This window comes from Nicotiana tomentosiformis, chromosome 4 (genome assembly GCF_000390325.3).
Source record: "Nicotiana tomentosiformis chromosome 4, ASM39032v3, whole genome shotgun sequence".
In the NCBI taxonomy this organism is placed as follows: Eukaryota; Viridiplantae; Streptophyta; class Magnoliopsida; order Solanales; family Solanaceae; genus Nicotiana; species Nicotiana tomentosiformis.
Genome location: NC_090815.1, coordinates 134,816,123 through 134,840,260, shown reverse-complemented (window position 1 = coordinate 134,840,260; position 24,138 = coordinate 134,816,123). Strand labels below are relative to the sequence as shown.

The 24,138-nt window shown below is 34.6% G+C and overlaps 1 protein-coding gene across 2 annotated transcripts; it reads left to right on the top strand.

Annotated features, from left to right (window-relative positions):
* The first annotated feature begins 4,803 nt into the window (after positions 1 to 4,803).
* Positions 4,804 to 16,436, top strand: LOC104091856 (uncharacterized). Of its 2 annotated transcripts, none has more exons than XM_009597299.4 (15): positions 4,804 to 5,046; positions 9,983 to 10,374; positions 10,603 to 10,723; positions 10,973 to 11,087; positions 11,896 to 12,050; positions 12,222 to 12,293; positions 13,090 to 13,158; positions 13,256 to 13,336; positions 13,417 to 13,536; positions 13,652 to 13,726; positions 13,856 to 13,936; positions 14,284 to 14,357; positions 14,442 to 14,502; positions 15,502 to 15,557; positions 16,134 to 16,436. In XM_009597299.4, exons 1-15 carry the CDS (start codon positions 4,909 to 4,911, stop codon positions 16,216 to 16,218), a joined length of 1,695 nt encoding a protein of 564 aa, XP_009595594.1. In that variant the 5' UTR covers positions 4,804 to 4,908; the 3' UTR covers positions 16,219 to 16,436. The 2 variants fall into 2 exon arrangements, with proteins under 2 accessions (XP_009595594.1, XP_009595593.1); XM_009597298.4 differs by having other exon boundaries at positions 4,805 to 5,046; positions 11,887 to 12,050.
* The last annotated feature ends 7,702 nt before the right edge of the window (positions 16,437 to 24,138 follow it).

The following is a 24,138-nucleotide window of genomic DNA, read 5'->3' as shown; positions in this document are numbered from 1 at the left end:
TTATCGTAGATGTAGTCGACGAACATTTTATAACGGTTCCAACTTCCTTTTTTTTTTCTTCATAAAGACATAACATAGAGATCTCTTAATTCATATTTTTCAGGTACCTGAACCTCTCCTGAGATTTTATGAAGTGTTGTCTTCTAGATCACTTGCCTCCTTATTATGATCATTTGCTCATCTTCTTTATCAAAAATTTTATTTGAAACCGATTTGTCTATACGTTTTAAGTATGCCATAGACTTTGTCCTTTTAGGACTTATTCTAATATGAGCATTTGTAGTGAGAATATAGTTACTTTTTTGGGGTCACAAATGCGTCTGGCATGCTTTGCAATATATTGCAGATGAATTATCTTTTTATGAACTTCAAGTTCATATTATCTTATTCGAGGATCCAAATGTAGAAATGATAATTCATTCCACGTAACTTTTTCCCAACTGTTTATCTTTTCTCCCCCTCATGTTAGAAAAACTAACTTGCTTCCTCAACTTTGAAAATTCAATTTTGTGCGTTATGGTGTTAATCAAAATATACACTGCACATCAATAATAATAATAATAAGATGGAATTATTTGGTTCCTGACCCTGAATCACTTGTGAGAGGAGAATGTAATATACTTTCGTACATAACGTATATCAAACTGATATAGATAACTTTGTTCTCATAAGCAATAGTTTAGCTATTAAGTGGGGCACTCAATAAATTATTTTGCTAAACCAACTGTGATGTAAACCAACTTATCAAGATGAACTGTCTTGAATAGAATTCTGAAATTATGCTCTAAATTAAATAATTGAGAAAGTTACCTCGCAAATACCAGGTTGCGGGTTAATAGTAATCACACATGTAACTATCTAATAGATGCATCTTATGTGGTATACATGGCAGGTGAATGAGCCCATATTGACCTTTGATATTCTTAGCATTCATGGGATCCAATCACAATTTTAATTGGTTTATTAATTAATGAGAACAAACAACATAAGAGATTCGTATACAACTTTCTAGTTCTTTAATATTTATCCATGTGAATTCTCTTTTATTTTTGCATATCATACTTAAATTAACATGGCTAAACTAATTATGCCAACCGAATAAATTATCAATATTGATAAACTTCATGTTTACACCATGACGTGTGCAATTATCAATAAACTCCAAATTTATTATGATATGGATTTTTATATCAATAAACTTCTACTTTATTGTGACATTCTTTTATTTGTGTAGTACAGACTCGAGAATAAAGCAGGTAACTTTTCACATACATACTACTCCGCTACAAGTTGTAGTAATAGAAGATATTAAATCTTTCCTTTATTTATAGCCTCAATATAACCAACCACTTTCGTGAATACTTTAGAAAATAAATAAGTTTCTTTGAGACTTACTACGACACAATACCTTATTAATAATCAATTTTATTTCTCCATAATAGTATAATTGGCTCTTCTAGAGCTTTCATTTAATTTTGTACTACCACATATTCATCAACATCCATGTGGTGAATATCTCTTTCAAGGACAAAGTTATACCATTATGGTCATGGTCAAATCATTATAGGAAGATATGTTGCTTCCATTACTTTTACCCTTTAATAATCACATTGCCATAATATTTTGGCACAATCACAATAGGTAAGTGATCAATGATCGTTCATGCCATAATAATAAAATTATTTTCTTATTTCATCTCAAACCTCCTTCTAGAGGTGAATGTGTTATATTCACTACCACTAGTACGTTCATATTCTTCCAAGAATGATGATGTATTCATAAATCACATGTTATCACATTCACATTATGAATGGACCATAATCATATGCATGTGCTTTACAAAATCTCATGTCAAATCGATGACAAACATTACTTTCACAGAATGAAGGATTATTTTGAGAATCCTTATTATTCTCATTACCACAATGATGACGATTATAATTTCGTCTATTGACACATCTACATCTATTGATACCTTCACCGTAATAATTTTATCTTCTTTTAGACTTATCACATACCGCTACCATATTCTCTTAAGGGAATGAGAATGAAGCAAATTCAATGGGACGAGTTTTCACTTTTTGTGCCCACCATCATACATGAATTTGATCATGGCAAGGCATAGAAATTTTACCACTTCAGGTAGTTATAATTTCTTACAAACTCTATTAGAGTTATAATCAAAATTTATTGTCTTTGCTTATATTTAAAATCAAATTATAGAATGCCAATAATTTAAAAGAGAAAAATAAGGTAAAATACTTACCTTAAATCCATAATTGATTCCTAGGGGAAGTTCACGGAACAATTGACAATCATTATGCTCAATATTATGTATAAGTTGAGCACCATGCACGTATCTCAAAGCCTCTACTCATTTGGTTGGAGTCTCGTGCTGATATAACATGTTATAAAACAATAAAAGAAGAAGAAGAGTATTGCAGAAAAAAGTAAAGAGAGAATTCTTATTGATTTGGATGAATTACAAAGGAATGAAACTCCTCTATTTATAGGAAAAAAATGACTTAGCCACCAAGTAACAAACCCTAAAATCTCTCTAAAATATAAACATTCATCTTAAATACAGTTTTATTTATAACAAAAAAGATAAACTTTTTGAAATATAAACTAATTGTTAGATTCCCTTATAAGGAAAGATTTTTCTATAATGATAAAAATATTTAAAAACTAGCTTATATTATATGTTCAGAGTTATACTCGAATATCTATATCTATCTATATTTATCTATCTATATCTATATACTATATTAAAAGCACGAAGACACTTAGCAAAATATCGTTTGTTTTTTTTTCCCTTTAAAAATAAGTTTTACATTGAATAAAATTGTCATTTTACTTATCTTACTAATATTTAGAACTTTTACATCAACTAAAATTCTATTTATTATATCTTTCCTTATTTAAACTCTTAAAAAAATAAATTTAAAAATCAATAAAGAGTTTACCTTATATACACGATTCACTTTAATTATGATACAACTAGATGCTGAAAATTACCTTAGATTAACGTTTTTAAATTTCCTTTCTACTAGGAAATCACTTAACTTGAACATTCTATGTTTTTATATTTTGTTTAAATTTTTATTTTGTGAAAATAAATCATAACAACATTGCATATATATAGTCAGCAACTAAGTTTTTGAGCTTCGAAGAGTTGTTCTTACCAAAAGTATCTGGTCTACTTTTATATTCATTAAGCTAAATTTTACACTAAACCAATAGTTATTCAATTATTTTTTAATTTAATGTCAGTCTAGACTCAAAGATTTTATTTGTTCCAAACTATCTCTATTCCCTTGTAGATGTCCACATAACTTTTCCAACTGATATTACACACCTTGAAATTTTTTCAATCTAGACTTAAACACACAGGTATAGACTCAATACTCACACGCATATTCTTGAGCATATTTTAATACAGGAATCATATTCTATTTTCATTCATTCAAAAAAATATTTCAAATTATATATGTATGCTTTAATTAATTTTTTGAAGTACTATTTTTACTCATATTAAGGAATTCATCTTTTAGCATTAATTAACAATAAAATTGACCATATTAACCTTAATTTGCTTATTGAAAGTATAATAGATACTTCAAGACTCTTTACTCCAAGAGAAACTTTGGAAAAAAGAAAATAATGCTTTCTTGATATATGAAAAATCAAATATTATGAACCACATGCTAAAAAATTAATTAAAGTGGACCGGAGGAAGTATTATAAAAGAGCAAAACACCAATATATATAAAATTTTGCTTATTAACTCTATCTTTATTTGAAGTATATAGAAAGCACTAATACTTAAAAACTTTAAAATCAATTAAAATTTTATCTTATATAAATTATATATTATTTGAACTATAAATCATAACTCTTTATTAAATTAATATGATTTTTAAATCTTTATATCGTTAAAATGGGATACATGCGGAATCGCACGTAAAAGCACGAATGCCCTAAGTGAAATATTGTTCACCTTTTTACCCTTTAAAAATAAATTCAACATTGGACAAAAGTGCCATTTAGTATTTTTTGACTTTCACATTAATAACTAAAAATTCGACTATTAAATATTTTCTTATATTGGAACTAGGTAAAAGCTCATAATATTTATGAATTTAATTTTTTCCCCTTATTTGGATAGTTGTTTTTGCAAAGTCCTAAAATATAAGTCCATCCTTTTCTTGTCACAAAAATCACTATCGTTTTTAATTTAGAAAAGAACCCCCCTTCCATGCACATTCAAGGAGCCATCAAGGTTGTTTTTCGTACTTTTTCTCCTATTTTTTTTGTGAATTATAATACTTTGAACTTATAATCTATTGCTTTAGTCTCTCTATATATATATTTCATTGCATGATGTACCTAAATGAACGAAAAAAATCCCACGTAGATATATCTTTTATGTTTATTCTTTTGTTTGTAGGAAAAGTTAAACTCACGATAAAATTTCGTGCAACTACACTTTTTTTTATTCTGTTGTTTGATTTTTATCTTTCTAAAAAGTTCAAGTTTTAGTGTTTGTTTTATATAGTAATTATTGCAAATATTTGTGCAAGTTTTTTATAAAAATAATAAATTATAACGTTATTCCGTAGTATTTAATCAATTTTAGTAGTTTTTTCTATTAACATATTGATATTATTTATAATTACAAGAATATTCTAAATATATTGTTGATAAACGCAAAACTACACAGGTATAAGTTAATGACAAAGGGCAAAATTGTGAATGAATCAAAAGTTTAAGGAATATTAAAATTCAGCAATTTCTGATAATACAGGAAGTAAATTTGAAGCTTTGAAAAGAAAAAGGGAAAAACAGTGCGATTTATTTATTTATTTGGTTCAAAGTAGTGAGCCGCCACTTTCCCTGATAAACGAGATGGCCGGCGAAGTTGCTGCGGAGGTTAACGGCGTCGAGGGAAACATACAGTTGTGTGAGGAGGAGAAGCTACGTCTCCTTCGCGATGCCGTTAATGAGCTGCCGGTAAACGCCGTTAAAGATTTATGGTCCATTGGGGTATGTATGTATTTTCTCATCAAAGAGTTGAACTTTCTTGCGTATGTTGTTGCGTAATATTTTGTTATCAATTAACTTGAGTGTTAGTTTCTTTTTGAATGTTTAATTTATTTCTAAGAAATAAAAACTTGAACTTTTTTTGATAATCGCAAAATGCCTGAGTACTGTTCGGAACTAGGTGGATAAAACAAAGTTAAAAGCTTGAACCTTTTGTAGTATCCCGTAAATCGTCCTATGATTATTAATATTAGTGTAGTTCACTGAAATTATGAATTGTTTTGGAGAAGGGAAAGAAAAGGGATCTTAGTAGTTTTAGCTTTAGAGTTAATTTGAGCTAGAATTCGGTCTATCTGATGAGGCTCCCAATCAGGGGCGGATTTAGGGGCGTGGAAGGTGATTCCCGAACCTCCTTCGCTAGAGCAAAATCTGTTTTGTACCTCTATATATTATATTCTGAATCCCCTTAACAAAGCCCAAAAGCATAGCTCAATGGTCAAGGGTGTTCAAAACCTCTGGTTCAGTTCCCATTGGCCACCATTTTTTTTTTTTTTTTTTTTAACTTTTCTTTTTTGAACCCCTTAGCGGAAAGACCGCCTCCATCACTGCTCCCAATATATGTTGATATTAATTCGAACAAAGCATCAGTTAGATTTTACCTTCTAACATTAAATATAGGAGAGAGGTATTGGCATAGCAAAGCGGGAATCTTTTTGAAGAAGTGTGAAATATTTCAAAGAGCTTCTTCTAGATTTAATGAGAAGCTGAATCCTGTGTAAATAAACTGGGGTGAGTGGATTGACATGTCAAAACAAAATAAGAAGCTTTTAGGTGAATCTGCATTTTCTTAGAAGAGTAGGTTGGGTATGAAATGTACTGAGGTTTTAGAAGGTGCATCTATGATTGCAGCCTTACTTCAAATCTCTATTGATCTTGTTATATGACTTAGCACCTTTCATCTTTTTTTCCTGAGATGTAACAATTTTTATATTCAGAAGCACAAAGGCTGTGCTGGCCATAATTACAATTCGAGTCGAACCAGACTAGCAGATAGTGGGGCTGTAGGCTATAGGCTTCTTCCTATATCCCCGTTCGGGAAACCTATTGATTCCATTACCGAAACAAAAAAGTCGGTCTAAGGAGAGGAATGGAAGTAGTCGTCTTGAATCCGCTCATTTCACACCAACTAAAGCGGAACTTAATCACCAAGGGCGCGCCTCTGGAATTCTGAAATCCTCTTCTAGGCTGGTGGGTGTCCACTAACAGCCATTCCTGGCTCGGCTCCGAAAAGTCTTCCGACTGAACAAAGGGAGCGGGCTGGATACTAAAAGAATTCGATATGGGGGGGGGGATGAAGGCCACATAGTCCGCAGCGTCTTTCACTGCATCGCATTTGCCGGGGCTGAATCCCCTTTCTTGAGATAAGTATGCACCCCATGTACACCAGATAGAGCCACAGTAAAATATACCGGAGATGGGGAACTCCTAACAAAAGCACCATGAGACGGGGCTTTTATCCCATGTTTATTAAAAACACAGGACTCTGCTAAGTGGGTGGCCTCATTTCGCCTTACCAACCCCAGGGTCTAGCACTCCCGTCATGAGACGTAGAAGCAAACAAAAGAAATTTTGACTCCGGAAGACCTGGAAAGACGGAACTACTTTCGACGGGTCCTTCTATTATCTCCTTCACGCTACGATGAGCTTCTTTCATTCGTCAGTATGGGGTAGGTTGGATAGTTGGATAGATCGCCTTAAGATTTGTAGCTAGATTACTCCTGGGCTAACTTAACTTGAATCTGTTCTCTTTAGTTTTTCGCTAAGCCTCATGAATCGACATCAAATATAGGATTGCTTGATTGTCTTTCTCTGAGAAAGAGTCAAAATAGAATCAACTTGAATTCGGGACTGCTATTTCTGTTCCCGCCACGAGAAAGACGCACGGAAAATCGGGCTTGGAATAGCTTCCTTTTTCAATTCCAGAAGTTACGGAGCCTATGTAGAAGAAGCTGTAGAAGAGCACCACCACGGTTCAGGTCCCGACTCACTCTTGGCCTCTTTCTGTCCTGACTCGGAAATGAACCCGATGGTCAATCTTTCCCTGGCTTGAGAGGTTTCATTTCGGGTTTGGGAGTAGTTATATTCAAGCAAGCATTCCAGCGAAACGATCCTTTGACAATGGGCTCTGCTCGAGACGAAGTACTTGTCGTCCCCAAACCAAAAGGGATGAGGGAAAAAGGCTCGAAAAAGCGTTCTTGGAAGGGGGAATATCTGAAAAAGTATTAGCGGGGAGACCATCCCTCTCGTTCTTACAGAAGACATAAGGGGAACACACGACGGACGGAAAGTGGGGAAACATCGTAGAGTAAGGAAGTTAGACCGAAATGAAACGGCATATTTATTATTTATATAAGGAAAAAGGAATTATATGGGCCTTTGCTTCGAGAACAATCGTATTAGCGCCTTCGGTATTCATTCAAGCAGTAATGGCATACCGATAAAAAAGGTCCCGCCGCCCACCCGAAAGAGACGAGGAAGACTAACCGCCGTCCTGCTCGAACCTTTGCTGACTTGACTCGAATGCCCTCTTAGCAATAGCATCCGGTTGGTTGGTCCGGAAAGTCATGGGAGAGGCAGGCTAAGTAAAATAATATACCGGTGCTATTGATTATAGAATCTTATGAATCAAGCACGACACACTTTATATATCTCCTCCGTCTATGGACCAAAATATACAACAAAAATTCCTATCTTCTTACAAAGTCCCTAGAACATCTATTAAAGCTTCTGTGTCCACTGTGTATTCTTGTTTACACCAAAAATAAAATAATAGTATGCAGTTCATTTTTATCTTCTGAATTGAGCTAGCATTGTCTTCAAAACATCTTGAATTTCTCTCTTTCCAGATAGTCCACCATATGTAGGAAGGAATCAGATCCCAACTATTCTTCTCACTTGCACTTCTTCTCACCTTATTCCAGCATGACAGCAGGTCCTTGGTGCTATTTGGCATGACCCAGGGATAAGTGTATCCCTGTTAGAGCTAGGAATATGTTCCAAATTTGAGCAGTCACTGTGCAGTGTAAGAACAGGTGACTATTAGTCTCTGCTTTTCTTCCACATAGATGACATCTTGAGCACAATTGCACACCCCTTTTCTTCAAATTGTCCTGTGTTAAACATGCCTGTTTAACTACCAACCAAACAAAACATGCCACTTTGTAAGGGATTTTGGCTTTCCATATGTGTTTCCATGGCCCTTGATCAGTCATTATGTTTGTTTGATTAATTATCTGATAAGAAGATTTAACAGAGAACCTTCCTGAACTGTGCCCCAGCCACCATGCCTTATTAACATTCAAATTCACCCCCGTAAACTGATTGAGTGTGTTGTAGAAGTCTGTGATTCTAGTAATCTCCCAATCATTTAAAAATCTTCTATAAGTGAGATCTATGTTGCTTGGACTCTCCAAAAGGGTTGCCGCACCCGTGTCGGATCCTCCAAAAATGCACTAAATTTGGAGGATCCGACACGCACCCAACAACATTTTTGAAGAGTCCGAGTAACATAGAGTGAGATTCCATCCTTGAGCTGCCAAACATTGTAGATAGTGGCCTATTGCTGCTGATTTATGGAAAAAATATCGGGATACATTGTCTTCAAAGGCTCATGCCCCAACCAGTTGTCTTCCCAAAAGAGGTGTTCTGCCCATTCCCCACTCTAAAGCTGATTTTGTTGCTGAAAATTTGCCAAAGAGCTCTAATTGCCTTCCAAACACTTACCCCATATGGAGAGGTTACTTTCTTTGTTTTCCAAGGCCCCTCTTCCCCATATTTGTCTTTAATTACCATCCTCCATAGTGAATGTTCTTCATTAGTATATCTCCACAGCCATTTGATAAGAAGGCTTTGGTTATGTTTCCTTAAGTTTTTGATTCCCAAGCCTCCCTGTTTCTTGCTGAGAGTAACAATCTTCCATTTAACTAAATGGTACCCTCTTTTTTCTTTGTTGCCTTGCCATAGAAAGTTCCTCCTTAAAGCATCCATTCTCCTCTCTATCTTTGGTGGGATAGGGAATAAGGACATCATATATATTGACAGAAAAATACTGTTTTGAGTACGTATGTTGAATTGGCATAGAGGGAGCTCTTACTACAGATTCCCTCTTCGTTATAGCGGGAGGTTTCAAACACATTATCTGTTAATAAAATCCGCGTCATCCCTCTGGTCATTTATTCACTGCATATCTTAGCTTCTTATGGTGGGTTGATATAATTGAACATTGCACTTGCTGGAATTGATGAGAGGAGCAATCTGTATTTTCACCTACATGATTATAAGAGCTTTTGAGAGCAACTTTTTCTTAGGCTTTTTTGCCCTCCTCCCCCCTATCCGCTGCAATCGATCCACACTTCCACCAACACCTGCCCTAACCTCTTGCAATCCAAGGGATCTTCAAGTACATGGATTTTGGAAGGTGCTACCATGTGGTTGGTGGAGAGGTTTGCGAGAATATTGAGGGTGGAAAATTAAGTGATTGATTTCATTAATTTGTTTGCAAAAGACAAATGACTGAATTTTTTGAAGCTTAATGCATTGGTGGACTAAAACTACATCTACTGTAATTTATGATGCTATAAGTTTAATAAAAGTATCTTGTTAAAGTAGGTATCTGGTGAATTAAGTCCACTTGTTATTTCAAAGCCATGTCAAGTGGCTTGTTGCACTATGCTATACCCGAGAACTCTCTCCCTCTAAATAAAGAAGCGAATAGTTTTAGTGATAAAGAAAGAAGTGAATAATTGTTGAAGGTAATTTGGATGTTGATTGTGGTCAGTTATCCATCTGCAATTAGTTTGTCTTGTCATTGGAGTAGAAGATGTTTTCTATTAATTCTTAAACTTGTGACTCAAAAATATCTTTTGGATGTTTCATTTAGGCATGTGCTCGATGCATTTTTCGACTATTTGGACTTCACGAACTCATGTGTTCACATCCTTCACTCTCAATATCAAAGTGGTATGATATCTTAGCAGATGTAATGAGAAAAGAAGATGTTGACACGGCTGATCATCCCCAAAAAGATGGAGAATTTAGTATTAAGCAATTGCATCAAGAACCATTAAAGGAGACAAACTTTTGCAAAATTTGCTTAGGCATTTTGCAATTTCTCTATAATGATGACAGTGGAACTTTATTGAAAAAGGATAGTGCTGATGACTTTGCTTTAGCAGTTTCTGAACCTGTAAAGCAACAACATCACCAAATTGATAGTTTTTCTCTTGAATTCTCATTACCGTCGGCTTTAACAGAAAATGATCAAGCAGTCTGGTAAGATTTTAGTGTCTCATGAATTTCTTGCTATCAATTTCATTCAAGTTAGATAGGAGGGTCGGATGTCGCTCCATATCTGTATGCTAAGAGATATGACAGCATATTAATATATTCTCTTTCTTTGATCTGAACTAATATACTTGGAGTTTGTTGGTGTTCACCATTAACTTCCATACATATATGTCTATCTAATTTGAGTAACTGGTAAAATATTTTTGTTTTCAGGTTGTATATGAAAAATAGGTACCACCATGAACTTTGGTTCCAAGAAAAGGCTGAATATCAATTCATTTGTACGAAAGACATCTTGAAATTGTTAGTGACAAATCCATTACAAAGCTTATTGGTAATGAGGTCCTCTTTTCTGATCTCTTTTGCACCCGTACAGTAATATCAATATTTTGAAACTTTTACGGGATTTGAATAATGTTGGTATTAATTGTTATTTTTCATTTATATATAATAAGATACCTTGAAATTGAGAAAATAGATAGGGGACAAACATTCTAACTGAAGCGCACTGGGCTGGGTGTTCAATAGACATATGCCTGTAAAATAAATTATATATATGTAATAGTGTTTTCATGTTCTGCAGGGTGTAAAATCTAGTCAAGGTTCTTTGCGCATTCGCTTAACATATTCACATTCTGATGCATTAACAAGAGATGACATTCAAGAACGGAATGGAGGAAATAAGAGGAGGAAAACAGGCATGCTATCTTGTCAAATTTCTCTTTTTTCCTATTTGAGAGTGTTAAGTTTCTGGAACTTATTACTCTTACCTTCCGTCTTCTCATTACTGTGTCTTAAGAGTTGAGAAACTATCCAAAAGGTGATAGTTTTCTTGTGCGCAAGTAGGGATAGATAAGCGTCTTCATTTTTCTTTTGGTTTGACAAACGATATTTAGTTTCCATGTTTTCCTCTTGTTAATGAATCTCATAGCTTAGGATCAGATGCTAGGCTGATGTAAACAGATGATACTTCTGATGTTTTGACTGTTTACTGCTTGAGACTTTCGTTAAAATATCTCATGTTGAGGTTCTTCCAACTCTTTCCCTTGCCCCTAGTTAGCACCTCCAGCAGTATCGTCCTTTCGTATTCATATTTTTATTTCATATGCTGTCTAAAGTAGACAAGTTGGAAAGATTATCTATGTTCCAAGTTTGCGATATTATAGTTAAATTGTCATTTAAGGATCTTGCTCGATTTAATATTAGGGAATGTATGACTCTAATATCGATGTTCAAACTTCAAAGGAAGTAGTTTTACAACCAAAGGGAAATAGAAATCACATGAATTGTGGCTTATATGCTCGTGCATTTGATTTTTTGATCTAACGGCTAAAGTGGAAAAAGTATTCTATCAGTATTTTAATTTTCTGATTACATGTGCTAACTAAAATTCCATTCTGTGCTCCATAATATCTGTTGGATCAAATGTTGCTTGGTTTTCATCGTGTAGTCAATTTGGGAGCAATAGAAATTATGACTGATTATTGCCTTTGACAGGCAAAGCAGGTTTCACTGGTGACCTCAAGACAACTGAGGAATCCGTTACTCCCCATGTTGAGTCTTTTGATAATCATATTGGTGATGGAGATGGACTGACGAAAGTTTGTCCCAAGGACTCCCAAGATCTCAGTTGTAGTTACTTAATGGCTCAGTTAAATAAGGTATTGTGTCTAGGTATATTCAGTAAGTTGGTTCTCGGATTTTCATTTATTTTTCGGCACTCCATATTAATGGAACTCCTGTCTAAGCAGTATAACGTTTTACTCTATTTGAAGTATATTCGATGTGCATGTTTTTCTATTATATATATATAGTGAGAATTTTCTTCACAGGTCAGTAAGCCTTGTTGTCTGACCATTCATTGCTGTAGAAGCCCTATATTTATTGGAGGAAGATATCTCAAGGTATAGTAAATTCTACCTGAAAAGCTTGTTGTAATTAAACTTCTCTGCAGAAACCCATGAATAGGCACCAATGTTTGTTTGTATTTATTGAATTCTGGGCTCCGCATCCAGTTTAGAGTTTTGACTCCCCAAACGTTATTGCCAATGCTTTTGCTGCATTCCGTTCTCCAAAAAGGAGGAAGAAGACTAGATCGAGAAGGATGCAAAATGTTGTGGAGAAGTTAAATCATTATTTGTGAAGGATAAGATAGGTGCTTGAGAAAATTTTATTGTCAGTAAAACCCACTATCCTTTGACTATTAACTACAATTATTTTGTAGGCTAAACATTGTAAACCAATAGTTTGCTCGCGTACCAACACTGTAGGGCACTGAGTAGAGTAGCTCAAGACTTTTGAAAACCCTCGCAAATTGGGTGGCTTTGATACTATATAAAAGAATGTAAGCATCCAATCCAAAACCTGAGATAAGTAGAGTGATTCAAAACATTTATTATCCCTTTGTATGCCATTATATATCTGATGTAGGAGGTTATCTCTAACAATCTGAAATTGTGGAAGGTGTTTTATTCTTCAAATCTAACTTATCAGGCTACCATTAGAGATCTAGTTTATAATTAGTCATCTAAGCTCGTTTCATATCCATTCCTGAGAAGGCTTATTTCTATACTTATGAATCTGGCTTCTTGCCCATTATCATCAAACTTTATCTTTGATCAACCCTTCTTAGTTCCATAATCCTTTTCAAAAGCTGCCTTGACAGAATATTGCCCAACTGAGAATGTACCTTTACTGCAGTATTCAAGAAATGTCAGCCAGACACCCTGGGTTATCGATGATGAAAGAATGGGAGAAGCATCTGTTGAGGTATTTCACCCTATTCTTCATAGTTGTAATTTCTATAGTGGAAGTTACTGTGAATAAATGTTTATAAATGTTAACCCTTCCTTGAATGTTCTCTTAGGAAATAGTAGGCGGGGCCATCCTTCCTATCTTCCAGGGTGACAATTATAAGTTCCATGCTGCTGGTAGGGAGGATATTGATGTAAGAAAGATGTGGTTTCTGACAGACCCAGAAGTATCGTATGATTATTGATCCTCTAGTCTCAACACTGCCTTTCTCAGGTCCGGATGCTGGGTACAGGCCGTCCTTTTCTGGTAGAGATACAAAATGCACGCAAAGTCCCTTCTGAAGTGCTCATAAAAGAGATAGAGAGGAAAATTAATAGTCTAGAAAGTCAATTGGTGAGTTTGTTAATACTTCTAACCCGTCTTTGATAACTTAAACGAGTGTGGAGCACATAGCACTTTGTCATTTGCCAATTCATATATGAGACGGTCTTTACATATTTGTACGCAGGTCAGGGTTAAAAATCTTAGAGCTGTAGGTAGTCAAGGGTGGGACCTCATGCGTGAAGGAGAGGCGGAGAAGCAGGTAAACTTCTGGTCATTTAAGCTTATAGTAGTTGTATTTACCAGCAGATCTCTGCTGAGTATATTATCTATTTCCCTTGTTTATTGCCCATCCCATTTTTTGTAAGTTATTTCTTTCCATCCAATACAGAAGCAGTACACTGCATTGGTGTGGATTTCTCGTCCCGTCAGCGATGATGATTTGCAAACAATATCGTCATTAAAGGAATTGGTGAGAGGTTCTCTATTTGCATTTAATAGAAAGAGCTTGAAAAGTTCCTAATTGTTTGTGAAATTTAAGATAAAAGTATCAGGAATATATTGTCTTATTAGAAAGAAAAAAAAAACACGTATCAGAGCACTACCTTTTATTAACTATTGGAGCCCCTGGCTTGATTGTTCATGTGTCATATGCTCTCTCCTTTTCATCAGCTTTAAACAACTACTATAAAACTTGGGTCTAGCATCAAATTTGTTTTTGAGTGTAATTTGATAATGTGTTAAATGGCTGATCCTCCACCATCTTTATCTGATAATTTGTTTCATTTTCTCTCTCCCTTTTTTTTCTCCGAGCTTCAGAAAGTTGCTCAAAAAACGCCTATAAGGGTTCTCCATCGCCGAAGTCCATTGGAGAGAGAGAAAATTATACATTGGTATGAACAATTTCTAGCAACAGACTAACAGCTATATGCTTTACTTGTTTATCAATCCCTGACAAGTGTTGTTTCTTGTGTCAGGATGAAAGTGGAGAGGATCTCTGGAAGCTCACAATATCTTCTACTGCATCTGTGTACTCAGGTTACCGTCTACAGTTGACGTTACGTTGTTTTTCTCTAACTATGTTTTCTTGGGAAAGAGAATAAGCTAATTACTACCTATCTCAAAAACAATTCTGGTTCTTATGATGCTGTCATTATTTCTTGATTTTTCTGATGATGGTACTGATATAGTGTTTCTTTTCGTCGTCTTGAGCCGAGGGTCTTTCGGAAACAGCCTCTCTACCCCCTTGGGTAGGGGTAAGTTCTGCGTACACACTACCCTCCCTAGACCCCGCTTATGAGATTTTACTTGGTTGTTGTTGTACTACCTATCTCAAATTTCTTTAGAGTTGTCAAATTGTTTTTCTTTTGATATTGGAAAGAAAATGCATAATACTGTGTCAAGATATCAAGAAAGGTGTCACAGAAAGAGAGAATTCGTCACTGCCCCAGTTTCAATTTGGAACTGTATTTCACTTCGTAAAATAGTTTAGACTGTTTAAGATAATGTAAATTGATCCACTTTTGTTGGCTTTAAATTTTAAGTTGTATAAATTTGGAGTCAGGAAGTATAAAGGTGGTCTTAGTGTTTTAGATTTTGTTGTTTTTGAAAAGTTTAGGAGAACTGAAATTATTTGATCTCTGATAAGAGTAAGCATGCTATTCAATCTGCAATAGAAGTGAATGTTAGGTATTTTCCCAAATAAGACGTAGATGCAAATACTTGTGTCTTTACAATTGACAAAAGCTCTTTTTTCCTCGTCTTGCTTTCTCGTAAAAGATGCCAGAGAGGAAGTTTCTGGGAGCCTCTTCTTTTACCATCAAATCTCTCTCTCTCTGTACATATATGTGTGTGTATATACTTGTTTATGTCTCCTTTAACCTTCAAACTTGGATTGTTCCGAGGCTTGAGGTTCCTTAACCTCTTGTGACTCTTTTTACGGTGTCATTTCTGTAATGCATGATGTGCCTAAGGGTTAAAGAGTTCTTTCAAAATTGTTGTAAAAGAGCATAATGCAGTGGCAGCTGTCTTTTACAGGCTGGGACATATATCAAGGAATTTGTTCATGGGGATTTTGGTCGCACCCAGCCCAGGTATAAAGTGGTTATTTTAACTTATCCATTTAGTTTAATGTTGTGCTTTTCCCTTTACCATTATATGGTTGCTATTAGCCGTCTTGTTTTATTCTCCTCGCTAAATGCTTCCCCAGAAGTAATGTACTGTGAGGGGCCACATTGTGACCATAGAGAGGATTATGATATACTGAATTATAATGAGGAAATTATCAGGGAAACCAAATGTGCAGATTTATGCTTGTGTTTTGCATTTGATTCATGGTTTTATAGGTGAAACTGGAGTAGGAAGAATAGTAATTAATTTTCTGTGACAAAAATATCACTTTGGTCCTCATTTAGCAAGTATTAGACACTCTTTCTGCATTGGTAGTACGATCAAAAATAACTTTTTGATATGTTCAAACTCGATAAACTTATAAATTCATGGTCTATAGCTGATATTTGAATTGTTATATGGATTTGGATGAGGAACCTGGTGCTGTTTGTGTCAACAATAAGAGATGTAATTCAGTCTCAGACATATTATATTGTGCTCTGTTGATCTACTTATCAGCTCTTCAACCATAAATTTACAAATCTTTTTGTATACTGCAGTGTTGGTTCAATTCTTGGTTGCAGAGCAGAGATACTGCAGCTCGATGTTACGGACGTGAAAATGGACTGCTTTCAGGCAGAATGATAGGACGATAATTCTGTCGGATCCAGAGACTTGTGATCACGCCCAACTATGCCTTATAAAAAGGACTAAGCGGTTGTTGCAAATATAATCCGGTTTACAAGTTCGGAGTCAAATCCCACAGAGAACTAAGGCTTAGCTACAACTGTTCAATATTGCTGAGAAACACAAGTCCAAACAATTTTCTAATTATAGAGATTATAATATTTATTTCTAACTAATTAACTAACAATTAATATAAAGCAGTAAAATTATCAACTAACAAGGATGAAATTTAAGACAAGACTAAGGAGGTCTAGAGTTATGATTTCCTCAATTGTCGGAATCCTTTTCGCTATGCCTTCTATAATTTCACCTAAGTTTTCTCTACCGATCATGAGCGCTCTGAGTGTCGTAATTCTCTCCAGAGTAACTACTACAATTTACTAGACAGATTCTTTCGAATTACGCTAGCTGGCACTAAGTACGGCTCACTCAGATCACATTAAGGTTTCGTTATTCCTAATCCCACCTTTAAACCCTCCGTATTGATCCCTCATATACATTATGAGTGATGTTGTTCAACAATTACCTAAATATGCACTTTCTTTCGAGTAATACACACTAAATAGGCACAATCGATTGAGAGCTCTTCAACCAACTACAATAATAACGTAGTTGAACAAGTAGACAAATCCAACGACTCAATTATATAAAAAATAACAAGAATTTATCCTACAAAAGGTTCCATCAAAACTCTAGATAACAAATTAGCTATTCATAATAGTATGCAAAACTATAATACTAGAATTCATAATCAATAATTGAAATAGGAAGAAGGAAGTGAAAAACTTGTAGTAGAATTCCTCGTCTTGCTCCTAGTGTGTTCTTGCCTCCTTAGGTTAAAATTCCAGGTCTAATCTCCAATCTCCGTCCCCTCTCGCTCTCCCTTCAAAAAATGATGTTTAATGACTATTTATATGTGTAGGGAAAAGATCTAGACGAAATAATCAGTCTAAAACTAAAAAGGAGACGAAATAGGCTTGAAATTCGGACCATGCGTCATCTCGCGACAGACCGCGCCTAGCCTGCTCTGCCGTGTGCCTCCAGCTCGCCTTACACCGTGCGTCGCCAATGTTTTAGTGAGCAAATATCCTCGCGTAGCCCTTCCTCAATTCAATTCTGCTGCCTAACTCTTCAAATTAACGTTCTCTTCTTTTTCAAAAATCCTTTGCATTATTTCATTTTGTCTTCTTTTGTTTTGTCTTCAAACATTGCAAAATTATACATAATAATATTTTCCGTCATCAAATAATCACGAACCATTCTTAGTATATAAAATACACATAAAATCTTTACTTTACTCCCATGTTCGTCTTCAACGTACCTACACATAAAATAAACTCAATTAAGTATAAATATAATATAATTTAGCATTAAAGCACCAAAATGTAAGGTAAGTAATGTACTAAAAATATATAATTATAGTCAAACATCACTATCCACACTTAAACGTTGCTCGTCCTCGAGTCAACTAACAATTCACACTATCTTTGAGCACTTTGTTTTTACACAATTGAGGCACACTACACCAATGACCATGGTTAATTGCAACAATTCAACTTTAGCATATGCAAATCACATACACTTCCCTTTTCTTATGCCAAACTTCAAAAATATTCAAACAAAGAAAACATGCTCATAACAATCCTAGCCTCAAAAACCGATTCAAAAGTCACAATGCACTCATGGCTTGAACACCCAATATCATAGAGAGAAGTCTGATAATGTCATATATCCCTTGCGAAATCATGTGCTCTCACAACAAGAACAAATGAGTAAGTTGAATTCACACATTCGAATCAAATGCTCAAATATATTTTAAGGACTCAGATAAATCAAAGAAATTCCTCACTCTCACAAAGAAGTCACATGCATGCACAAAGTACCATAGGCTTGCCTGTTATGTAAACCTCTACTAATGTAAGCTTGCTCAATCTAAAATCAGTTAGGACTTTTTCATGGTTGTAACGTGGGTTAAGGGAAGGGTAAGATATATTTTGGATTAGTGGTTCATCCTTCCAAGCACTTTAACACATTAGATAATAACTTTAAGCGCAAATTCTTCAATCCACTTCAATTTCACAAACAAGATCACACCTCAAAAATATTCTCCCTTTCTTTAAGCACTACTTTACTTTATATCCCACTAGCAAGAATAAGACAATAATTTATTCATCTATATTTTTCCTTCTTTTCTTCTTTTTTTTTTCTACTCTTGTTTTTCCCTTTTCAGTTTCCGCTAGTGGTGTATTACTTTAAAAAAATAAGTGCACCCTTCTTTTTTTCATTGGTTTCACTCGAAAGTCACCCCACACTTAGTCCTTACTTCTTCTAGTGCTCATTTCACAATTAAAGTGCTTTAAGAGGTAAAAGAATCAAAATAATAAAAATTTAGAACAAATGGGTATATGCTTGTAATGTGGTTGCCAAATAAAAATCTATAGGTTCAAAAGGGTTGACTAGGAATAATTTTTATTCGTGGTAAGAATTAAATTCAAAAGAATTAAATAAAGCCTAAAATCATGTTTCAAATCGAGCAAAACCTAAAATTTCGCTTCAACTCACATGCCGGGCAAGTTCTAGACTCTACTGCAATGACACGGACTATACAATTTCTCACCAAACATGGCACATGACTCACTAAGGACGGTTCCATTCTGATTCTTAAATAATTGCAAGTATTCACGGAGCTACGAGATGTTAAGCATTAAGCACAAAGTGAACATAAGTCAAGAAAATGAGATATATGCGTCAATAGACCTACTATCTGACTCAATAAGGCATCATAAGTAATTTCAAACTATAGGGAAGGTAATACACATGCTAGAGCCTAAATATGCTACTATCAAACAAGTCAAAAAATGCCTAGGAATTTTATATTCCTTCTTTTATTTCCTAAATCCTATTCTACTCTAAAAATAAAAACTATGACCCGGTTCAAACTACATCCCATGGAAAAGAATCGAGGCACAAAGAAAAATCACGGGGGATTATTACATTGCCTACAACGATTTTTTTTCTTTAGACTTAAATCCCTCAAGAAAGCTGTCTAGGAGATCCATCGTCGGGAAAAGTCCAATCTTTTCTATTTTTCGAAAAAATTTAAAAAAATTAATGAATTAAACTAACACAACTAAAATAGCATAGAAAGTCACCCAGACAATCTCCTCACCCCACACTTAAAATTGTGCATTGTCCCCAATGCAGACCCATAAATATAAGAGGGTAAAAGGAACTCCCTGGTAGGCCAAAGGCCGAAGCACTAGCAGCTCATGGGGTACTCAGACTTCTCCCAGGCCTGGTCCTTCGTGCGGGTACCTCACACTTAGTTCCAACCATCTGGGTTGCTGTTGCTTTTTTTCCAATGGCCTTGCTTCCCATGCTCCTAGAGAAATAAAAACAACACTACAAGAATAATACAATAATAAAAAATAAAAAATAAAAAGAAGTAATGCTGGGTTGCCTCCCCACAAGCGTTTGATTTAACATCGCGGCACGACATGGATCACTTTATGCCTCCACTTCGAACTTATGAATTGGACCCCAAGTTTTGATTCAAGCTTATGATTATGCTCCTGGGGTGGTGGAACGAGTCTAACTGTCCCAAGGAAATAATGTAGTATTCTGCACTTCTTGGCCTTTACATGAGGTGTGTAATCCTGACTTTGAGGCAAGAAAAATTCCAAAATGTAGGCACCTTGTTCCTCATTCCTTGACTCCTCAATCGGCTCGGATGACTCTATCTTCATATCATCATCCAATTTTAATGTAGAAAAATGTTTGGAGTGAGGACCAATGCGCTCAAACACATGAACTTCAGGACTTTCAATATCCTCAACATCAATGATACTAGAGTCAAAAAAATTTATATCCTCAATGTCCTTGGCTGACTCTAGTCTCACTTCTTCAACATAGACATCCTCAAATTGTAGTTGGCTACGTTGTTGATGTTCTACTCTGACCTCCTCAATTAGCACCTTAAATTAACGTTCTTCTTGGCTACTATCCTCAAAATTGGCTTGCTGAGCATTAAAAGCTTCAACCACTTGACTCACTTGAGCCTCCAAGTTGCGAATAGTTGCCTCTTGCCTTTCTATTTGCAGTTGTTTCTCATTATTTTGTTCCAAAGGCACTTTAACATATCCTTGATCTCCTTCAGGTCCGCATCCCCAGGTTCTTTGTTCCTATTAACTTCACAAGAAAAAGTAGAACCATCATAGTAAGGGGTTGGAGGAGGACAAGAAATATAAGCACAACCATGAAAGTGAGCATTTTGACCACCACACACATAACACACATTCCGCAAATAAGATTGAGTTGGTGCACATAACTCGCTATCAGGAACATTTTAAAAATTTTGCCACGGGTGATTTCCTTCACAATATGTATACGGATCAAAAGTAAAATTATCAACACCTAAACATCCATAATTCCAAGATGTCATGTTTCTCAAATCAATAAGTAAAATAAAATAAAATAAAATAAAATTTCAAACTTGAAACCTAGCAATATGTACAGCTACAACTACACACCGTTAGTTTCTCGACAACGACGCCAAAATTTGATCACGCCCAACTATGCCTTATAAAAACGACTAAGCAGTCGTTGCAAATATAATTCGGTTTACAAGTCCGGAATCGAATCCCATAGAGAACTAAGGCTTAGCTACAACTGTTCAATATTGCTGAGAAACACAAGTCCAAATAATTTTCTAATTATAGAGATTATAATATTTATTTCTAACTAATTAACTAACAACTATTATAAAACAGTAAAATTATCAACTACCAAGGATGAAATTTGAGACAAGACTAAGGAGGTCTAGAGTTATGATTTCTCTAATTATCGGAATCCTTCCCGCTATGCCTTTTATAATTTTGCCTAAGTTTTCTTCCGAATTACGCTAGCTGGCACTAAGTACGGCTCACTCGGATCGCACCAAGGTTTCGTTATTCCTAATCCCACCTTTAAACCATCCGTATTGATCTCTCATATACATTAGGAGTGATGTTGTTCAACAACTACCTAAATATGCACTTTCTTCCGAGTAATACACACTAAATAGGCACAATCGATTGAGAGCTCTTCAACCAACCACAATAATAACGTAGTTGAACAAGTAGAGAAATTCAACGGCTCAATTATATAAAAACATAATAAGAATTTATCCTACAAAAGATTCTATCAAAACTCTAGATAACAAATTAGCTATTCATAATAGTATGCAAAACTACAATACTAGAATTCATAACCAATAATTGAAATAGGAAAAAGGAAGTGAAAAACTCGTAGGAGAATTCTCCGCCTTGATCCTAATGTGTTATTGCCTCCTTAGGTCAAAATTCCAGGTCTAATCTCGGTCCCCTCTCGGTCTCCTCTCAAAATATGGTATTTAATGACTATTTATATGTATAGGGAAAATGCTTAGACGAAATAACCAGTTCAAAACCATAAAGTAGACGAAATAAGCTTGAAACCCGGATCATGCGTCACCTCGCGACAGACCGCGCCTAGCCTGCTCTAACGCGCGCCTCCAGCTCGCCTTACACCGTGCGTCGCCAACTTTTTAGTGAGCAAATATCCCCGCGTAGCCTGATTGCTTCCTCAATTCAATTCTGCTGCCTAACTCTTCAAATTAACGTTTTCTCTTCTTTTTCAAAAATTCTTTGCATTATTTCATTTTGTCTTCTTTTGTTTTGTCTTCAAACATTGCACAATTATACATAATAATATTTTCCGTCATCAAATAATCACGAACCACTCTTGTAGTATGTAAAATACACATAAAATCTCTACTTTGATCCTAAGTTCTTCTTCAACGTACCTACACATAAAATAAACTCAATAAAGCACCACAATGTAAGGTAAGTAATACACTAAAAATATATAATTATAGCCAAACATCAACTTGCATTCGAACATGGTTTCACAACCTCCTTTTGTGCAACATGTTCATGTTGTATGCGTCATAGGATGAAATTTTGTACTATTTAATTAGTTATAGGAATAACCTAATTCTGCAAATCAGTTGATCTTAAATTCAGTCTTCCCAATTTTTAGGGGCAGAAGCAAAACCGGGATGTTAATGGATCCAAAAAATATTGGGGGATTTGTAGTCGTACCCTATATTTGTGCTACCTTTTAACCTGTACCCTATTTTTTAAAATTATTGATTTGGTAGTCATCTCACAAAAAATCCGTAAAAATATGACAATTACACCCCTGACAAAAGATATAAAACGATCTCCTCCTCTCCTCCCAGCAACTTTATAAAAAAATCAGAAACTTGTCGAGGTTCATCTTCAGAATCACACTTGCATGAAGTTGTTTCACCTTGAAGCTAAAACTTCATGCTAATGTAGCATGAAGTTGTTTCAGGTTGAAGCTAAAACTTCATGCTAATGCATGCTGAAATTATTTATCTTGCAATCTACAGTTTTGTCATGAATTTTATCCGAAACTTCTGTCTAAACATGCTGAAGTTATTTAGTTCATTTGCTAAAACTTCAGACTAAACATGTTGAAGTTATTTAGCTCCTGTTTGGGCATAGAATTTGAGAGTTTTTTTTCAAATTTATTTTTAAATATCTGTTTGTTTATAGATTTTAATCATTTTTTCAGATTTTGAAAACAAAATCTTCAAATATCAAAAATAGCTTTAGAGTAGTTTTTCAGATATTTGAAGTCAACTTACAAAACCTCAAATTTTTTTCAAGTAAAATGCATGTTCAAACACAATTTCAACTTTTAAAAACTATTTTTATCTCATCTTCAAAAACTCATTTTTTATAGTTTCAACCAAACTTATATCCAAACGCTAGCTTAGTTCATTTGTTAAAACTTCAGACTAAACATACTTAAGTTATTTAGTTCATTTGCTAAAATTTCAGACTAAACATGCTTAAGTTATTTAGTTCATTTGCTAAAATTTCAGACTAAACATGTTTAAGTTATTTAGTTCATTTGCTAAAACTTCACACTAAACATGCTTAAGTTATTTAGTTCATTTACTAAAACTTCAGACTAAACATGCTTAAATTTTTTAGTTCATTTGCTAAAATTTCAGATTAAACATGCTTAAGTTTTTGTCTTGTAGTATGTAATTTTCTAATAAATTTTTGCTAATGCATGCTGAAGTTATTTAGTTCATTTGCTAAAATTTCATACTAAACATGCTGAAATTTTTTAGTTTATTTGCTAAAATTTCAGACTAAACATGCATAAATTTTTTAGTTCATTTGCTAAAATTTCAGACTAAACATGCTTAAGTTTTTGTCTTGTAGTATGTGATTTTCTAATGGGTTTTTGCTAATGCATGCTAAAGTTATTTAGTTCATTTGCTAAAACTTCAGACAAAACATGCTGAAATTATTTAGTTCATTTGCTAAAACTTCGGACTAAACATGCAGAAGTTTTTTAGTTCATTTGCTAAAACTTCAGACTAAACATGCAGAAGTTTTTTAGTTCATTTGCTAAAACTTCAGACTAAACATGCTTAAGTTTTTGTCTTGCAGTATGTAATTTTCTAAAGAGTTTTTGCTAATGCATGCTGGAGTTATTTAGTTCATTTGCTAAAATTTCATACCAAAATAAGCTGAAGTTTTGTAACGCAGTCTACAGTTTATCCTGAGTTTTATCCGAAACTTCAGTCTAAACAAGCTGAAGTTTTTTAGTTTATTTGCTTAAACTTTAGCCTAAATATGCTTAAGTTTTTGTCGTGCAGCTTGTCGATAGCCTTTTATTAAAGAAGGGCAAAATCGTCTTTTTAAAACGCTTTTAACAAAAAAAATGGGTACGGATGCAAACGAAAAAACAAAACGGGTATAAATAGGGCGCCCCATGCAATTTTTACAAAAATATTACTGCACCGGTACTCATTAT

Bases quoted from the DNA above. Each gene is read 5' to 3' on its own strand.
- LOC104091856 (XM_009597298.4), top strand. From the start codon at position 4,909: ATGGCCGGCGAAGTTGCTGCGGAGGTTAACGGCGTCGAGGGAAACATA. The intron at 13,159-13,255 runs GTATTTCACCCT...ATGTTCTCTTAG, and splicing joins TGGGAGAAGCATCTGTTGAG to GAAATAGTAGGCGGGGCCAT. The intron at 14,503-15,501 runs GTTACCGTCTAC...TGTCTTTTACAG, and splicing joins TACTGCATCTGTGTACTCAG to GCTGGGACATATATCAAGGA.